This window comes from Pelecanus crispus, chromosome 14 (assembly GCF_030463565.1).
Source record: "Pelecanus crispus isolate bPelCri1 chromosome 14, bPelCri1.pri, whole genome shotgun sequence".
Classification (NCBI taxonomy): Eukaryota; Metazoa; Chordata; class Aves; order Pelecaniformes; family Pelecanidae; genus Pelecanus; species Pelecanus crispus.
In genome coordinates, this window is record NC_134656.1 from 4,101,817 (window position 1) to 4,119,513 (window position 17,697).

Here is a 17,697-nt window from a genome sequence, read left to right on the forward strand (position 1 = left end):
TAGTTGGTTCCCTCTTGCCTTTTGGATGCCACTTAAACTACTCAGTTAAACCAAATGAGACTGGCAGGGAACTGATTTCAGTCGTCTTGAAGGGAGGTACAGTTTGGGTTTGGCTGAAGGAGATTAATTTCCTCCCACCTCACAGGATTACACAGATCTGCTTTCCCTCCTTGAATTCACAGATTGTTGTCTCTCTGGTAAATGGGCGCCCAGGAGCCATGAACTTCTCCTACTCTCCTCTGCTGCGGAATTTCACAAAAGCCACCAACATCAGACTGCGCTTCCTACAGACAAACACTCTGCTTGGGCACCTGATGGGCAAGGCTTTAAGGGACCCTACAGTGACAAGGAGGGTAAGGCAGGCCTTAATACCTCTTGCTAATGAGGTGGAAGTGTTTGAGGGCTGTGCATGCCACCTTTGGGGAGAAGACATCCCTGGATGTTGCCTGTGGGGATTTTCTCTCTCTGTGCTTGTGCTCCCCAAGCTGAAGGTGTCTGCAGCGGATGCCGCTGCTGCTGTGGCTGGAGCTGGAGGCTGCTTGGGAAGAATTGTGCCTAGCACCAACAACACGAAACTGGGAAACACCTCTTAGTGTTGCATGTGGCTTTCTGGCTGCACTGAGAGACCTGACTTGTAGCTAGCGGGCTCTCTTAGTGGTGGTGGGTCTTATCATAGGCAGATATTGCAGCCTACAAGGTCCAGCTTGTCACCGTAAGGGAAGTATCCCAGCATATCATTTTACTGGATAAATCCTGCTGAATCCTGAGTAGGGCGCTTATTCATAAAGATATTAATGGCCAACTTTTCTTGTGCTCTCCAGTATTACTACAGCATCAAAGATATCAGCATTGGAGGGCGCTGCGTCTGCCATGGCCATGCAGACGTCTGTGATGCCAAAGACCCTAATGACCCTTACAGGTACATCTTTTTTTTTTCACTTTTCCTGAACTCATAATAGTGTTTTTCACTATTGTTTGTGGCTCTGCCCTGAGAACAAATCAGCAACTGGTCCAGCCAAAGTAGCAAAAATTAAACATTTGTCAGGCTATTTTTCAGCCAGATCAGCTCCCTAGTCTGGTTTCCCTGCCCACAGCTTTGCCGTCCTGATGGGAGCAGGGTGCTGGAATGGGAGGGTAGGTGCGCAAAGCCGTTACTGTTGTTGAACAGGGAGGTTTCTCGTCAAAGCCCAGGGCTAGTTTCTGAACTTGTTCAGAGAAGTCACTTGCTTCCCAGGTGGCTTCTCACGAATTGGGGCAGTGCTCTCATAAATAGATGGTCTCCCAAGAAACCAGACTCCACTGCCCAGTTCTACTCATAAGAACCATAGATTGATTATGTACGTAGCTAAACAACTACTCTTTGCAGAAGAACAAGAGGATGTAAAGCAGTTACATTTTGGCTCATGGGACTCTTCCCATCCGCCTTGGCAACTTGAAATGCCAAAGAGTTGCTTCAGACCATGAAAGTGTTGCTTCTTAGCCATCTGTTTGCAGCCTGAATGTTGCCTTTATGAAAGGGATGGGTAGGTTCAGCTGGATGAGGGAAGCTTGTATTTCTTTCTCATCAGGATCATGTAGAGCTTTTGGATCTTCTAAAAGAAAATTCCAGTGAGTCCCAGCCAAGGTTAAAAGCTGCTAAGTGTTAAAACAAAGATGTATTGAAAAGCAAGTCTGCATTAGTGTGCCTAACTCTGTGACAAAGGGAAGTTTCATAAATATTTGAATGTACAGTTCCTTGTTTTTATTTTAGACTCTGGTGTTGCTGGATGCACAGTACACCCGTGTACCAGGGCTTCATGGTGCCAAGTGATTCTTTAACATAGAAACGTCCTGACATTTCTTGGGTGTATCGATGGCTCAGGGTTCTCCAGGAAGGGAGGGAAAATCAAGGGAGGAGAGATGTATTGGGATCCTTGTTCAGTGCCACTTCTGTTGATGACTGTCTCTGCCTCCCAGAATTGCCCTCCTCCACTCTCATTTGGATGCATTTGGCATCTTCGCTCTTGGCCCCAAACTGTGCTCTAATGTTGCAGCACAGGTTCGTAAGCAGCTGTTGCATTTCACCCAGAGCAGATCATGCTTGCCTGGAGGAGAAAACATTTCCTACTTGGGTGCTTTGTACAGTCAGCACGTAACATCTGTAAAGCCCTTTGGGATACATCAGGACAAAGAAGTTGGTAAATAGAAGAACTTCTCATGGCATTGCTGTACCCTGTTAGCAAGCCCAGGAGCATGTAGAAGTCAGCAGAAATATGATACTTCCAGTTGAGAAAACAAGTAATCGGTGAAACGCTGCCATTCTCCAAGGCTCCAGCAGCAGCTGTGTCCGGCCTTCCCACTGAAGCGGGCACTGCTGGGCAGTCATCCCACCCCTCTTGCCCTGAGGTAGCACAGGGCCAGCACGGTGATACTTGCCATAACGCTGCATGACAAGAGGCATCGCAGAGGCAGGTGGGGCTCAGACACACTGTCCCTTCGTGTCATGGGCCCCAGCTGTCAGAAACATACCATTCCTTCAGAAATCTGTGCGACCCGTCTGAGTAGCAGATGCGCTGTCCTGTTGTCCCCCTCTGCACATGTCCTGCCTCTTCAGATGCCGATGTGTGACAGCAACAGGGCAAGGAAGTGCAAATAGAGGGAGACAAGGAATGTGAATTGGCCCGGCCCTATTAAAAATCCCAGTTATTTCTCAGCCTGTCTGGGAGGTCTCTGTTTTTCATTTTAACTTCCCTCTTCTGCACATGCCTGTGTTTCTTGTGCCTGTTGCCCAGAAAGGCAGGATGAGCACTTTGCTGAGATTTCTAGCTCACCTCACCTCTATCAAAGACTTTAGGACGTGTTGGAGCATGTTCGTGAGCTGACTTCCTGGCCATAAATGATAATGTTTATCCAGCTTTGGAAAGTTTCTCTGAAGTGCCAAGTTACGGAGGCTGCACATCCAGCTGTGTTCAGTTGGCAGCACGTCTGGTCCCTGTGTGAGTGTGTACGTGCAAGGGCCTACAGCCTCCTCAAGGGTCTTTTGCACTTTTCACAACTGTCTCTCTTTGCCCCAAGGTTCAATAGGCTGAATTAAGCAGAGGGAAGGAAAGTTCTCCTGCTTAAAGGTGAACACCAGCAGGATCAGGCACAAACCCTTCTCCTGGCAAACCCCGTGAGCAGTGAGATAAGTGTCAGCAGGGACCTGGCACGTTGCAGATGGAGAGCCCAGACAGGAATCTTGTGTTAACATGTGGCTGCTGTTGATGTGAGCTCAGGAGAACCCTGCAAGTGCTCTGCATCTGTCTGATAAGAGCAACTGTTTCTGTGGGTTCACTGCCCCATCAGGGATGCCACAAGCAAGAGAGGAGACAACCGGAGAGTCCAGCTGCTGCTTCTGTGCCCCATGCTGAAGATAACCAGCAAGACAACAGCAGCCTGGCTGGTCAGAAGCAGATCTGCAGAGGGAGATCAAGGATGCTTTCCCACTGCTGAATCCTGAACGGTAGCTTGCTCTTTCGCATTTTGGAAGAGAAGGGGCCACGTGTGCTGGTAGATTTGTGCCATCTGTGAGCCCCTTTTGCAGGTGGTTTTCCCTCAGTACAGTCAGAAGCAGTTAGAGGAAGGGGCTTTTTTTTTTTCCTTGATCGTGCTACTCAGATGTCCCGGCCAAATCCAGATGCTGTAGGGCTTGTGTGCCGCTCTCAGCTCTGACACAGCTGCTCGCTGGAAACTGTTTACACTCTCTATTATTGAGCATCAATTCCAGTGGGAAGACTGTGGTTTTATCTTTTACAGCAGGACGACCAGAAAATATGTGCTATGTGAACACAGCCGCTCCCTCTTCTTCCTTGTATATATTCAATCAGTGAAATATTGTAGCTTATGCACGTTTGTCCATAATTCATTAGCAGCTCGGATCAGCACAAGGTGTGGTAAAGCTGCCGTGATAGATGAGCTCTCCAAGAGGTCATTGCTGACTCCAGACAGCAGAGACTAAACAAATAGCTCCTTCTCCACCTGAAATGTGCATCTTTACTCATTGAGTGCCATCTTTTTGCATTCTGGGAGCTGAACCAGTGCTTTTCAAACATCCTGAACATTAAAGAGCCGGGGTGCGTGGCTGCAGCCACGTCCCTCCAGCCAGGGAGTTAAACACCGCTCAGCAGGTTTATAAGTTCCCTGACTCAGTGACTGTCTTTCTCCACACATATGTATATGGGTGTTAATCTTGATCTCCAGCTGCTGTCATGGAAAAACTCATAAAATTTTGTTTCCTTGGAAGAGCTGAGTGGCAGTCAGCCAGGTGAGAGGTCTGCAGGTGGTTTCATTACAGAGGCATGGCCGAGGTTTGCCTCTCATTGAGTCTCCCCCTTGGGTCTGCAAAACATGGGGAGAACAAAGTTCCTGGTGAATGTTTCAGGGCTCATTTCTGCCACTCAGGCTCCAGCCAGTCTCTCAGGGGCTCAATTTCGTGCCTGGACTCTGCTGGGCATAGCCCAGCCTGTGAATGTGGGTAAGGACAGGGCATCACAAGTGCTCAAAGAGCTGGCTGCAGCCAAGCGTTCCATGGCGTCTGCAAGGGGAGGACTGCCAGCAGGGCTGGGAGCAGGGCCAGGACCTCCTGCCTCTCGGCCCCTCTGGCTGAAGCAAACGTGCTGAGTGTGGATCCTGCCCGCATTCCCCCAAACTTTCAGATCATCCCGTATTTCGTTCAAATGGGTTCACTTGTCCCATGCTGCTGCCTCTGTCTGGCTATTCACTATACCTACATTTGCAGTGCCCACATCTTAAAAATCCATGTAGGTGGAAACCATGACACTCAGCTCACTGCAGCCATGGAAGAGTGTGTCTGCACCCCTGCATTTCACCCGGAATGACTGCTCCATTTGTTTCTAATGTTTTAAAAAATTTCATTTATTTTTAAACGCTGCTTTTGAATGGAAAGGCATTGGAGAAGGGAGAGATGGGAGTGGCAGACCAGCCCTGAGGGGAAATGAGTAATCGCACAGATAAAAGCTGGAACATGCTGTATTATCCATAAGTCTAATACAACAGAAAGCGTTTGTGTTGGATGGGAATCGCCTTCTGCTAAGTGGAAGTTTTGGAGATGATGTCACTGATGTTAATGAATCACCGTTGCGGTCGAGCAGGGACGAGATCCGTCGGTCAACCGTCGAGATTTCTTGCCTGGCGCCTCTGGAGCCGCCTGTTTACCCAGCACAGCCCTGCCTGTGCTGGCTGAGAAAAGCAGGAGGTGCATTTCACAGGGAGCGTGGGGCCAGCATCTGCTAAAGGACTTAATTCAAATTTCATGGCCTTCCTCTCTGGAAGCACGGGTCTACCTGGAGGAGCAGATGGGACCCGTGTGGCCCCATCGCTCTCTGGCTCTGGGCTAGCCTTTATTCCTTTCATGCTGTCCCTGCACAGTGGTGGGGAACATCTTTGTCTCCCTTCACCACAGCTCCCTCTCAAGTAATTTACTTCAGCTCAGGTTCCTACCATTGCCACCTCCAACCATTTCACATTTTATTGTCTGTAGAGCTGGCTAAGCAGTGGCACACTGATTTTTCTCTAATCCTTGTCTCCCTGTGAAGAGGAGTGGTGGTGGCGGAGAAGGGAGAGAATGGCACTGGAAGAGCAAAGTTTGGTGTTTGGCTCAGAAAAAAAATAATCAGCAGTTCACAAGTTAAAAAAAAAAAAAAGCCTTAGAAGCCTCTTGTCCAGAATGTTTGGATTAACCATTATCACTCATTTGTGTATCTGACTATCGATAGTTAGGCACAGCAGGGTTGTGTGGTGGCTCCCCATCCTACGCGTCCCTGTCATTGCCACAGGCTTGGCTGTACCTCGTTCCTCTCCCTTGCAGGCTGCAGTGTGACTGCCAGCACAACACCTGTGGCGGCTCCTGCGATCGCTGCTGCCCCGGCTTCAACCAGTTCCCGTGGAAGCCCGCCACTGCCGACAGCGCAAACGAATGCCAGCGTAAGTTGGAGTTGGGTTTTTCCTTCCTTTTCCCAGCTGTTTTGCAAAGCACAGATGGACCGCTTTTCACCAGCCCCTTGACGTTGCGGTGTAGAGAAGCCATTCGCCGAAAGGCTTGGGTTTATGGTGCATGGCGCTGGGTGAAGCAGAGATCACTGGCGCTGCAGAGAGGACAGTTTGCGCGGTGGTTAATTGTGCTCAGTCGAGGCTCGCGCAGGGAGGCCTGCTAGGTCGGTACAGGACTTTGATTCTGCTTAAGTTCCAGTTCCTCCTCTGTGTCCAAGGGTTTGTGCAGGCAAGTCTCGTTGCTCAATTCTGTCTCCAAGATGAATTACATTTGGATGTGTTTACATACAGGACATCTTTATTTGTCTAGAGAAACCTTTAGTAAATGCCGACAGTAGAATTTATGCTGCACTGGGAATGCAGAGCATGGAGCATAGCTGCATCACACGATCTCTTATAAACACAGGGCGGCAAAGGACAGTTGGATCTTAATCCTATGGGTTTATAAAGAACACCCTCACCATGTGCTGAACTTTACAGCTCACCTCCATCCCGGATGGGATAAAAGAGGCGAGAACCTCTAAACCAGACTACTTGAGGCCCCAAAGTTGGGTAATTTCTCTTTCTCGTCTCTACATGCCTGCACATATTTTACTTATGATTTTGTGCCTGCTGCGTTTTTTTGGTTGCAGACTAGACTTTGTGAGAGAGTTGCTGCTTCTGCGCTTTTGAACTGCAAGACTTCTGGGAGCTTGGGTGATTATGTAATGCCCCAGATGCATTCGAGCATCTTTGCTTGTTGAAACGTAACCCATCCAGTGTCAAACCCACGAGGAACAGTTCATATCTTGAGATCCAGCTGGCGACGGAAGGACCTCCGTGGACTTGCAGCTTGGCTAACGTCTCTTTGTATTTTCAGCTTGCAATTGCAATGGCCATGCCTACGACTGCTACTATGACCCAGAAGTGGATCGCCACAAAGCCAGCAAAAGTCGCGAAGACAAATTTGAAGGGGGAGGTGTTTGCATTGACTGTCAGGTAGGCCTGAAGGGCTCCTGCGGAAAAGGCTGTTGCAGATTCTTGTGTTTGTTTTTGCTGTCACCCTGGAGTTCAGCCTTGCTGGCAGCTCCGCCAACGCTCTGTTATCTTAATTAGGTCTCTCCCTAGAAATTTAGTCTCTTTGCCATAGATTAGAGCGTGCACCACTAACGAAAACAGCACTTGGGTTCCTAGCTGTGCTCTGGGTAGTAGCGTTACCTTTCTGATGCTTTAGGGTTAGGTCTGCTGAGGCACTGTGCATTGGGAGCAACAGGTTGGTGCTGAGCACAGTGGAAAGTCCCTGCATAGTTTGCAGTATTCAGGTGCTGCCGTCTCTCTGACCACCAAAATGCCAATCTCCTTAGCTTCTGAACTTCCCAATGAAAGTGGGAAAGTAGCTCTTCTGCTCCCAAGGTGACTGTGAGCTGGTTAATTCACACAGTGGCGTGAAACTGGAGTGACTTTTAGCTGTGCTTTCTTGCTGGGAGGAAACAGATTCCTCCCATCCTCCTAGCACAAAGTGGTCAGGACATTTTACTATCTGAAGCAAGTGAAACGGGCTTGAGGTCAGATATGAACCTGAAACTTCAACTGGGCTTATGGGAGGATACACACTTTGCAGGAAATGCTTTGTTTTCAAATTGGTGGAATTTTGAGCAGATTTAGGTCTTCTGCGTGCTGACACTTCTGAGTTGCTCCCTCTGGACCCTGAAGCTGTTAGTAAATCTGGCAGATGAACGTGAATCCTGCGGGCAGAGGAACTGATGCCTCTCTAACCCACTGTCTTTCAGCATCACACCACTGGCATTAACTGCGAGAGGTGCATCCCAGGATACTACCGGTCCCCTGACCACCCGATCGACTCTCCGTACATTTGCTATCGTGAGTGTGATTTCCTCTGCAAGCTGTAGGTGCCTGCTTGGACTTGATGAAGCTGCGGAAGGTGGTCTGAAGGATTGGGCTGAGAGATTTTTCTGGTGCAGGGAGTCCAGCACCATGAGATGTGGCTGTGTGGGCGGTTCCTGCTGCAGCTGGCATTGCCCATGGAAATGTATGTGTCCATGCAGCCGTGCAGACAGTATGTGTGTCTGCAGCATCCATGAAATCAGAAGTGGTGGCATGTTCTAAGGCTGGAATGAGCTAAAAATATATTGTTACCCCTGCTGTTGCCTACAGGGCAGTCCAGTCTTAACTGTCATCTCTGTGCCCTTTCAGCTGGCATTTGCAGACCATTGCTTTCCGTGCCCTAAGGCAGGGATTTCTGGGGTTATATCCATTTTGCTGGGGAGCCCAGCTCATTCTGGTAGCTGTGACACATCAGCTGTTCTGCACTGCGTCCCTGTGGCAGTATGCCACTGCCACCTCGCCGGGGAAACTGGGGTCTCCTGGAGAAGCAAGTTGGGGCTGTGCTGCTTTACTTGGGACCCTGCAGTGGGACAAGCACAGTCCCTTTTGAAGAGGCAACATCACACTTTTTATTTTTTGGAGAGAATTTACAGCAGATGGCGGGGTCTCTTGTGGTGGCTCTGTGTCGTAGTGATGCTTCTGTGGTGCTCATGGCTGGCCAAGGGGCTCAGTTTGTGACAACCACTGCCGGCTTGTCCCTCTCTGCAGGCTGTAACTGTGAGTCTGACTTCACCGATGGCACCTGCGAGGACCTCACTGGCCGCTGTTACTGCAAGCCCAATTACACGGGGGAGCACTGTGATGCCTGTGCTGAGGGATACCTCAACTTCCCCCACTGCTACCGTAAGTGGGGGGTGTGGGGTGGCCAGGTCTGGGACCCCACAGACCCAGCGGGTGCAGGAAGGGCCAACAGCTCCAGCTGGGGCTGCTCTCCAGGTGCCTTTTCCCCGTGCCACATGGCACTCCTGTCCTGGGAAGAGTTCCTGAAGGTGGGAACAAGCTCGCATTTGGCTTCGGTGGAAGCTGGATCACAGCTGAGCTGGGCTGAACCTGGCTCTCTGGAGTCAGTGGGAGCTTCCCGTTTGGCTGGAGTCTCATCTCTCACTTTCTGTGAAAGACATCTTTCCAGAGCCCAGGTTAATAATGGTTGTAATGGATCTTTGTTTAGTGGGATGTCTGCGCTTTGTTCCATGTTCCACATTTTCATTCAGCCTGTTCAGCTTTGGGACTGTCAACCCTTTGACATCCCGACAGGATTTCTTTGAGCACATGTGATGACCTGTGCAATGTCTCTTTCTCTGTGTAGCCGTTCCAGCTTTCACTCACAACGATACTGGAGAACAAGTGCTCCCTGCAGGACAGATAATAAGTAAGCAGTGCAATTTTCCTTGCTGCTTTGGCAATCACCACGCTATTATTGCTGTTATATCTCAGTACACAATGCAAGATCAGGTCTTCAGCTTACTGGGCACATATGTTGTAAGAAACAGCCGTGACACAGAGTGTTTCTGAGAGAGGAAGGCAGCTGAGGGGTGGGGGAAAAGAAGTTTTATGATCCCTTTTTATAGATAGGGAAACTCTAGCCCAGAGTGGTGGTGTGATTGTGTGCTATTTTCTGGGGTCCAGTCTGTGTGGGTACGTCCCTTCTGGCCTCCCTTTAAGGAACCCCCCAAGACCACAGAGGGGCTGTGGCTGAGCTGGAACCCAAGCCGGGTTCTCCCAAATCTTGGCCTCTGGGTTTAGATACAGACCTGTCCTTCTGCCACACCTGCATGCCCTGCATTTTCCGTGTGGTGGACGGTGCGGCGGGTCCGTGCCGATGGCCCCCTCTGCACAAAGCTGCGGGTAGCCACTTCCTCTGTTGTTTTGAAAGCTCACCTGCGCCCTCATCCCTGCTCCCCTCCGCCTCCCTCTTCTCTGATGCTCACTCTTCTCGGTTCATCTCCTCCCTTGTGCTTGTTTTTCATCTTTTCCCACCAAGTCCTCCCCTGTCTCATGCTCCCCAGTGCGCGCCAGATAACCTTTTCCTTCCTTCTGATATTTTAAACTCTGTATCTTCCAGACAGGTTTTTCTTTCCTGAACTGGAATTTCTCACTTCCCTTCTCATTTCCCTGCCTCCCCCTCCCTCTGGTTCTTGGATGGGTTTTTGCCCTTCCCTCTCCCAGCCCAGCACCCACACCGCTGCTGTGGTGAAGGCAGGGCTGGCCAAGGGCCTCGGCAGTGCTGGCCAGGAGCACCCGCCTGCCCTGGCAGCGGGAAGGTCTTGGGTGCAGCTGAGCATGGAGTTACCAGAGAGAAACCCCAAACACCACCCCGGTTAGCTGAAAGCTTTGGTTATTCCTGCTCAGCTGTTGGGCAGTGCTGCATGAAATCAGCCCTGTCTGGGCTTGTGCAAGCAGCGTTTGTCTGCCCCATGCGTTGCCCGTCCAGCAGCTTGCGCATCTGCGTGATGCCGAGGTCTCTCCTAACCACCCTGCAACCCCACGAGCCAGGCACGCTGGTCGCCTGGGCAGGGTTTGGTTCAAACATTTGCGTCTGGTAGGAAAGCTAGTAGGATGCAAATGCTTGAGCTGTTGCCTCTCATGGCAACTCCTTCCCTGTCCTTATGGGACCTCTGCCCAACAGCAGAGATCAATTGACAGCCATGTGTGGTGTTGCTTGTTGTGTGTCCCCACTCCAGACTGCGATTGCTATGCCGGTGGGACAGAAGGCAACGCCTGTCGCAAAGACCCTCGGGTGGGGATGTGCGTGTGCAAACCCAACTTCCAGGGAACACAGTGTGACCAGTGCGCTCCGGGCCACTATGGACCCAGCTGCCAGCGTGAGTGACTCGAGTGACTCAGGGGTACCGGCCCCCAGCTCGCCCTGCTCGCCTGCCTGCTGGGGAGGAGTGTGCCTTTCCCTGACCTCTGCTTGCACTGGGGAGGAGGAATTCTCCGGCCCCACTTCCAAGTGACAAATTCCCATGACTTCTGCTGGTATTTTCCACCCAGCCCTGACCCTCCAGCATCCTCCCAGCCTCGGGGGGCTCTTGAGAAATCCCCTATAGATGTGAGCTACGGGCTAGGCGTGCTTGCTGGCAGCTGTGTCCCCCATGATTTCTCTGCGTTTCTACCCCAGAGGAACAGGCGCTCTGGTTCCTTTCCTAGGAAGGGGAAGGACTAAGAAGCTGTTTATTTACTAGTGCCCTTGTTGCTTTCCAGCCTGCCAGTGCTCCGGCCCCGGTCAGTACGATGGCACCTGTGACAGCGAGACGGGGCAGTGTCTGTGTCGAACAGGATTTGAAGGGCACTTGTGTGACCAGTGTGCTCCCGGCTACTTCAACTACCCTCTGTGCCGGCGTGCGTATCTGTCCTCCCGTGGGCCTGGGTGGGCACGCACAAAGCCGGAGTCTTCTGGCAGGGTTTTGAAGGAGGACTGGGAAGTGGTTTTGTGGGCGTTTTGGAGGATATATGCAAGGGGCAGAGATTGACAGTTTGAACACTTAGAGCAGCGCCTAAATGCCTCTGAGAACCTCAGGCAAAAACCCATATCGCCCATGAGCTTTGCCCCGTGCTCCCAGCACAGGGCAAACGGTTTCTCTCTGTCACAGTGTGCGGCTGCAGCGCGGTCGGGACGCTGCCGGGAGGCTGCGACTCTGTCGGGAGGTGTTTCTGCAGACCCGAGTTTGCTGGGCCGCGGTGCGAGCAGTGCAGCCCTGGGCACCACTCCTACCCCCACTGCTACGGTAAGGGTGTTAACGTTCCGTTCCTGCTGGTCTGTCACCTTCTGAAAAAGTGCATATTTTTGCAAGACTTTGGCTTTTCTCAAAATCAAAACCCGTGGGGTTTGCACAGTGAATTTGGCAGGCTTGTTCTGGAGGTCGTGGATCATGCCAAAGCCTGGAAGACAAAGCAGTTTTTATCAGTCACACTTCCTCATCACAGCCCTGCTGTGACCTGGTTTCTCAGCTTATGCCTTTTTTTGTCTCTTTGGTGCATTAACCTACTAAACTGCTGAGGAGCATTGAATGGGCTGTGAAAAACCCTCAGTGGCGTTTTCCTGGTATGGCCATGACTCTAGCTGAAAACATTCCCTGTCTCTCCAGGGGATTAAGAAATTAATTTAGTTCTGATGGAAATAGCTAATTCCTGTGGGGCTAAATGACAATTCAGACTAGCAGCAGTTGGCCACAGATACACGTTTCATCAGACTATTGAGAGTCCTGCTCTTACAGCTTGCTCCTGCGATTCCCGGGGTGCGGTGGACAACAGCTGCAGCCCAGCTGGGCAGTGCCGGTGCCATGTGAATTTTGCAGGACACACCTGCAACCAGTGTGCCCTGGGCTTCTATGGGTACCCCAGCTGCACACGTGAGTAACCACTGTCGGATCTCGGGGAGGGAAGGGAATAGCCGCTACTGACTTTGTAATGGTTTTCCACTCCATAACCCGTCTCCCAGCGTTGTACGTGAATACAGTTGGCTCTTGCAGCAGGAATCAGTTTTCCTGTGTGCAGTTCACCTGGCTGTCTCATCTGACAGGCATGCTCTATAATGAGTAAACATCTCAAAGAAGTGCTTCCCCAAAAGCTGTGAGGTTTGTCTCCCCCAGTTCATTCACTGTCACTAACAGCAGGAGCTTGGGTGTGCCTGTTCAATTGGGAAATAAAACCCAGTCTGGAAGTACGGCCTCTAATCCAGAGACCTATTAAGAAACAGACCTGCAGAGTATGGCTTGGGGAGCAGCTGTGGTTTGGACTCTCTCCGAAAGCATTCTGTGCAGATGCACATAAAACATGTGCTGAATTGCATCTGCCTGCCCTCAGGCTTGAGTGCCTGCAGCCAGCGAGAGCGGGGCTCTGAGAGGTGTAAGCAAAGTCTCAAATCACAAGTTCAGATTATACCCTGGTGCCATGAGATGCTCAGATGTGGCTCACGTGACACATCCAGGCTCTTCGGGGCTTACTCCACCTTGGTTCATGCCAATGCACAGGAACAACTGTGCTGAAACCAACAGGAGTACGGTTATACAACAGGGTGAACAGTGAGGATCAGGATTTGGGATTTCATGTCAGCCCCAAATTCAGGGTGTCTGCTGGCATGGTGAGAGCTTTGCATCCACTTCCATGGGCACTGCGTCGCCCCTGGAGCAGAGCTGCTGGCGTCAGGGCTGAGCAATGCCCGTGGCAGGTGCCTGTGGCCCCAGATACTCTGCAGAGTCCTCCCCAGCTCTGGGCAGAGCGTCCCCATCTCCCTCCCTGTCGGCAGTCCGACTGGAAGCCAGATGTACTCTTATGTCTCCCAGCAAGAATTTACTGCTCATTAAAAAATAATCTGTGATACAATTTCCCTGAAGCAACAAAAGAGCATCATCACTCTCTTGCACCATACTAAATGTAGACGCCTGAGCTGTGGCCAGCTGGCAGAGCGCTGCTTGCAAATGCTGATGCCGGCAATATGCCTTTGAAGAGGCTGGAGGCATAGATGAAATGGTCTCACAGGAGTTCAGTAGTCACTTCTTTTTATTTTTTTTTTATTTTTTTTGGGTCTCATAAAGCAGTGTCCAAATTGCAGAGCTGTAGAGGAGTCACAGTAAGGAAAGAAGAGGAGAAGCTGGGTTTTTTTTAATTTTTTTTTTATCTGTTGTTTTATGAACAATGTTTTGTTGTTAGCCAGTCTGGGGGTGTCAGCCTAAAACGTCCCCTTTGGCAGGGATTTGAGGAGCACTGGCTGGGCAAGGAGGGCACGGGCAGCTCCCTGGCAGCCTGCTGACCTTTCATGCGATAGGGCAGCAGGATCTCTGTGTGCGTTTGCAGGAGGCCATGCAGGAAGCCGCAGAGCTGTCGCCCTGCCCTTGCCCTCGGCTGCTGGCAGTGCCATGGCTCTGTTGTTGGCCTCCTGACCACACGCAATGTCTGCAGGGCAGGCCCTGATGGCCGAACGCTGCTCTTAGGTGTTTGGGTGCAGACAGGCTTTTGTGTAGGGTCTGATCTGTCGCTGGTTGCTGACCTTTTGGGGATGAGATCACACATTCCCCTTTTTCCTTAACCAGAACTTCTTCCCCCTGCCAATGTACACGTAAATGTACGTGAATAGGTGTGATAAACATTGCAGCTTCTATTGTTTTTCTTAAAAGATGGGGTGTTTCTAACCAAAAGCAAAGAATGAGTGCGTATGTTATTTATAACCCGTGTTTCTGGCTGCTTTGATGGTGGCGAAGGTCAGGCAGACAAAAGAGGTTGGTGGTGGGAAGCCTTGAATGCAGGAGTCCCTGTGCCCTGCAGCTCCAGCAGTTGCTTTCCCCTCGTTTGCAGCTTGCCAGTGCTCCCGGGAGGGCTCTCTGCACAGCACCTGCGACCAGGAGACGGGGCAGTGCAGCTGCCGGCCCAAAGTGACAGGACTGCGCTGCGATAGCTGCGTGCCGGGCGCCTATGGATTTCCGCACTGCGAAGGTAGCCCCCCTCCTTCTCCTCCCTGATGTGGGGGGACTCTGGTGTCTTAGGACATAGCGGTGTGGTGCTGCTAAATCACAGAATCATAGAATAGTTTGGTTTGGAATGGGCTTATCATCCCCCAAGAGCTTTGCAAGGGAAGAAATAAACCCCCTTTAAGAACAGCTGGGGTATGAGCCATCTTTTTTAGACTGGATATAAGGAAGAAATTTTTTACAGTAAGGGTGGCAAAGCACTGGAACGGGTTGCCCAGAGAGGCAGTGGAGGCCCCATCCCTAGAAACATTCCAGGTCAGGTTGGACGGGGCTCTGAGCAACCGGATCTGGTTAAAGATGTCCCTGCTCACTGCAGGGGGTTGGGCTGGATGATCTCTAAAGGTCCCTTCCAACCCAAAGCATTCTGTGATTTTATAAATCCCTCCTTGTGTCTCTTTTCTAGTGGGCTCCTGTAACCCAGCAGGGTTGGTGATGGCAGATCCCTCGCTGGCCCCGGTGAGTATCAAATGAACCCACCAACCCCTGCAGGTTATTTTTGTGTGGTCCCCTTTTACACGCTTTGGGCCAAGTCCTTCCTTAAGCACAGCCTGGAAGCGGCCATTACCCACGCCAAAGTAGCAGACACCACTTCCAGCCACGGTGCTGCAAATTCTCACCTGCTCTTTTCTCCCCCTCCCTTTCCCCAGGGCTCCTGCGCGTGTCGGGCGTACGTTGAAGGCCCAGCTTGCGACAGATGCAAGCCCTTGTACTGGAACCTGACTCCAGAGAACCCCTACGGCTGCATGAGTAAGGAAATGGCATTTGTACGGCCCCAAAAAGTCCCCTCCGTGCTGTAATGGTGCAAGACCCAAACCTGAGCCAGTGGGGACCATCACTGCTGTGATACCCTTCCTTCCTTCTTCACCCTGAACTGATGTGTCAAAGCTGGGGTGGTCTGGGTAACCCCCACTTGAAGAGGGGAAAGACTGGAGTCTGGAGCTTCTTGCTTGGGATGAAACACAGGGCTCGTGCAATGAGTTGTGTCATTCTCAGCCCTCCCTGCAGACTTTGCACACTTAGGTTTTCTGCCAAACATGCAGAAAAGGCAAATGTCTTTAGCAGTTGTCCTCAACAGTAACTGTCCAAAATGAAATGTGAGCCCTTGTGCAGCACTACTCTTTACTTGACCAGTTCCCAGCTCCTCTTATCCCAGCCGGTGTCCTCTGGTGTGGCGTGGGTACTGTCCCCCATCAGGCTTCTTCTCAGGGGCTGATGGATCTTCTGGCTTTCTTGTTCATCTCCCTCTCTCCAGGCTGCAAGTGTGATACCAAGGGCACCATCAGCGGAATCGCAGAGTGCCAGCAGGTGGGTTTGCTCCTCTCTGCCTCCAGGCACCTCCGAGCGTGTGCTGTGTTGGGAGTGTTTCAGCTCTGTCTCTCCCAGCAGCTGCTGGAGAAGCCTGTCCTGATGCTGAGCTCTCAAAGGCTGCACCACGATCTGGGCTTGCATGAGAACATAGGATTAAGACCTGTCATAAATTAGGCACCTAAATATTTCGGGTCTGGCCCAGGATGCCTGGATTTTTGTTTGCCTGCATTGTTGGGTAATTTAACTTATCTGGCCCACCCACGTGCAGGAAGCATTGTAGAGCATGAAACTCAAAACGCTTCTCCAGTGCCTCAGACTAGAACCCAAATAACGGAGAAACAGCTTGGCCGTGATGAGCAATGGGAGGGAATGAGCTTCCATGCCTGCTTCTCTCCTAGGGCGATGGGCAGTGTTTCTGCAAACCGCACATCTGCGGCCAGTTCTGCTCGGCATGCAAAGATGGCTACTTCAATATGGAGAATGCAAATTACTTTGGCTGCCAAGGTGAGCCCCCTTCATGATGTGTTGGGTGAAGGAGCAGGGAGCCACAAGAGCTGACCCTGGAGCAAGTGGCTCTGCATATACCAACTGACTGTTGGATTTGGAGAGAAAGGGGCAGGAGTTGTCCCACCTCTTGCTTTTGACCATACCGTGGCCCAGCACAGGGGCTGGGTCTTGCTGTGGATCCGGAGACCCAAATTCACACTTTTGTCATTGTTGGACATGGGTCTGTCAGGCTGGGGAATGGCAGGCCAGGAAAGGTGCCCCTTTGGGTGCCAGAAACTGGTGTGTGTTAACCATTGGCCCTGTCCTTGCAGCTCTACCCCTTCCTCCTGTTGGGAGCAGGTGGGCATGGACATGTGGGGTTGGCTGCTCTCCATCATGCCCATGAGAAGCAGGGAAGGAAGAGTTCCAGCCGCTCTCAGCCGGCCCACGCGGTCCTGGCAAGGCTGGGAAGAGGGAGCGAGGCTGCTGCTGGCGGCAGGGCTGTGGCGCCCAGCCATGAGGGTTTGCAGACCTTGTTCTTCCCGCAGCCGTCAGCTGTCTGGAAATAGCTCAGCGCTGAGGTGGAGAGGAGCTGATCCAAGTGGGGCCGGGGCCAATATGAAAACGGATACAATGGAATAAAAATAGCGGCCCCAGCCTCCCCGCCTGCTGGGACGTGCCTTTGATTAGTGACCAGGAGCTCGTTAGTGTGGCGGGAATGTAAACAGGCGCTTCCTGCCCGCAGGCTGCCGGTGTGACGTCGGTGGGTCCCTGGGGCCATCCTGCGAGGAGCGGAGCGGAGCCTGTCGCTGCCGGCAGAGCACACGTGGGCCCACCTGCACCCAGTAAGCTGCTAGCGGGAGATGCACCTTGGGGTGCTGTGCCTCCTGTTTGCTTCCTCTGGAACAGTGTCCTTGGCCACCATGAGGATGGGGACCTCAGTGTCTGGGCTGCTGCCACATCAGCCATGTGCCTGGTGGAGGTGGCCTCTTGCCTCTCCATCCAGGTAGCCCGGCAGGTAACAGTGCCCTCTCTTCCCCAGGCCTGCACGGGACCATTATTTCCCTGACCTTCACCACTTGAAATTTGAGCTGGAAGAAGGCACCACGCCAGCCGGGCGGGCTGTGCGCTTCGGCTACAACCCCCTGGAGTTCGAGGGCTTCAGCTGGCGAGGATACGCACAGATGTCCTCTATCCAGGTACGCCTGGTGTCTCCATCCCAGCCCGGCTCCCCCTGAGGAGCTTGCAGCCCGTGGAGGACTGGCGTGCTTTTGGCACACATCTTTCACCCCACAGTGCTTCTCAAACCCCCAAAGTCACATGATGGCCAACATAAACAGCACAGTGTATATATAGCCTGTTTGTGCAGATATTTCCTGTAGCGCTGGGGATGGCATAGACTGATGAGGGGAAAGATCCTAAATTGGGAACCCCCTGACATCCTAATCCGGTTAGACAAAGGTGGCAGCTTGGTGATTACTTCCAGGGATGTCTATAAACACTGTCTCTGGGTTTCCTTGTGGCT

General features: G+C 51.8%; 1 protein-coding gene across 1 annotated transcript in view; it reads left to right on the top strand.

Moving 5' to 3' along the window:
- LAMA5 (laminin subunit alpha 5) overlaps nt 1–17,697 on the top strand; it is a 96,254-nt gene that overhangs the window by 46,761 nt on the left and 31,796 nt on the right. The window contains exons 5-22 of the mRNA XM_075720901.1: nt 183–353; nt 822–919; nt 5,846–5,961; nt 6,887–7,005; nt 7,797–7,887; nt 8,620–8,754; nt 9,218–9,280; nt 10,593–10,733; nt 11,116–11,253; nt 11,505–11,639; nt 12,129–12,263; nt 14,206–14,343; nt 14,782–14,834; nt 15,026–15,125; nt 15,631–15,683; nt 16,085–16,190; nt 16,918–17,017; nt 17,215–17,371. Of these exons, the coding sequence (XP_075577016.1) occupies nt 183–353; nt 822–919; nt 5,846–5,961; nt 6,887–7,005; nt 7,797–7,887; nt 8,620–8,754; nt 9,218–9,280; nt 10,593–10,733; nt 11,116–11,253; nt 11,505–11,639; nt 12,129–12,263; nt 14,206–14,343; nt 14,782–14,834; nt 15,026–15,125; nt 15,631–15,683; nt 16,085–16,190; nt 16,918–17,017; nt 17,215–17,371 (2,049 nt within the window). The remainder of the gene's footprint in view (nt 1–182; nt 354–821; nt 920–5,845; nt 5,962–6,886; nt 7,006–7,796; nt 7,888–8,619; nt 8,755–9,217; nt 9,281–10,592; nt 10,734–11,115; nt 11,254–11,504; nt 11,640–12,128; nt 12,264–14,205; nt 14,344–14,781; nt 14,835–15,025; nt 15,126–15,630; nt 15,684–16,084; nt 16,191–16,917; nt 17,018–17,214; nt 17,372–17,697) is intronic.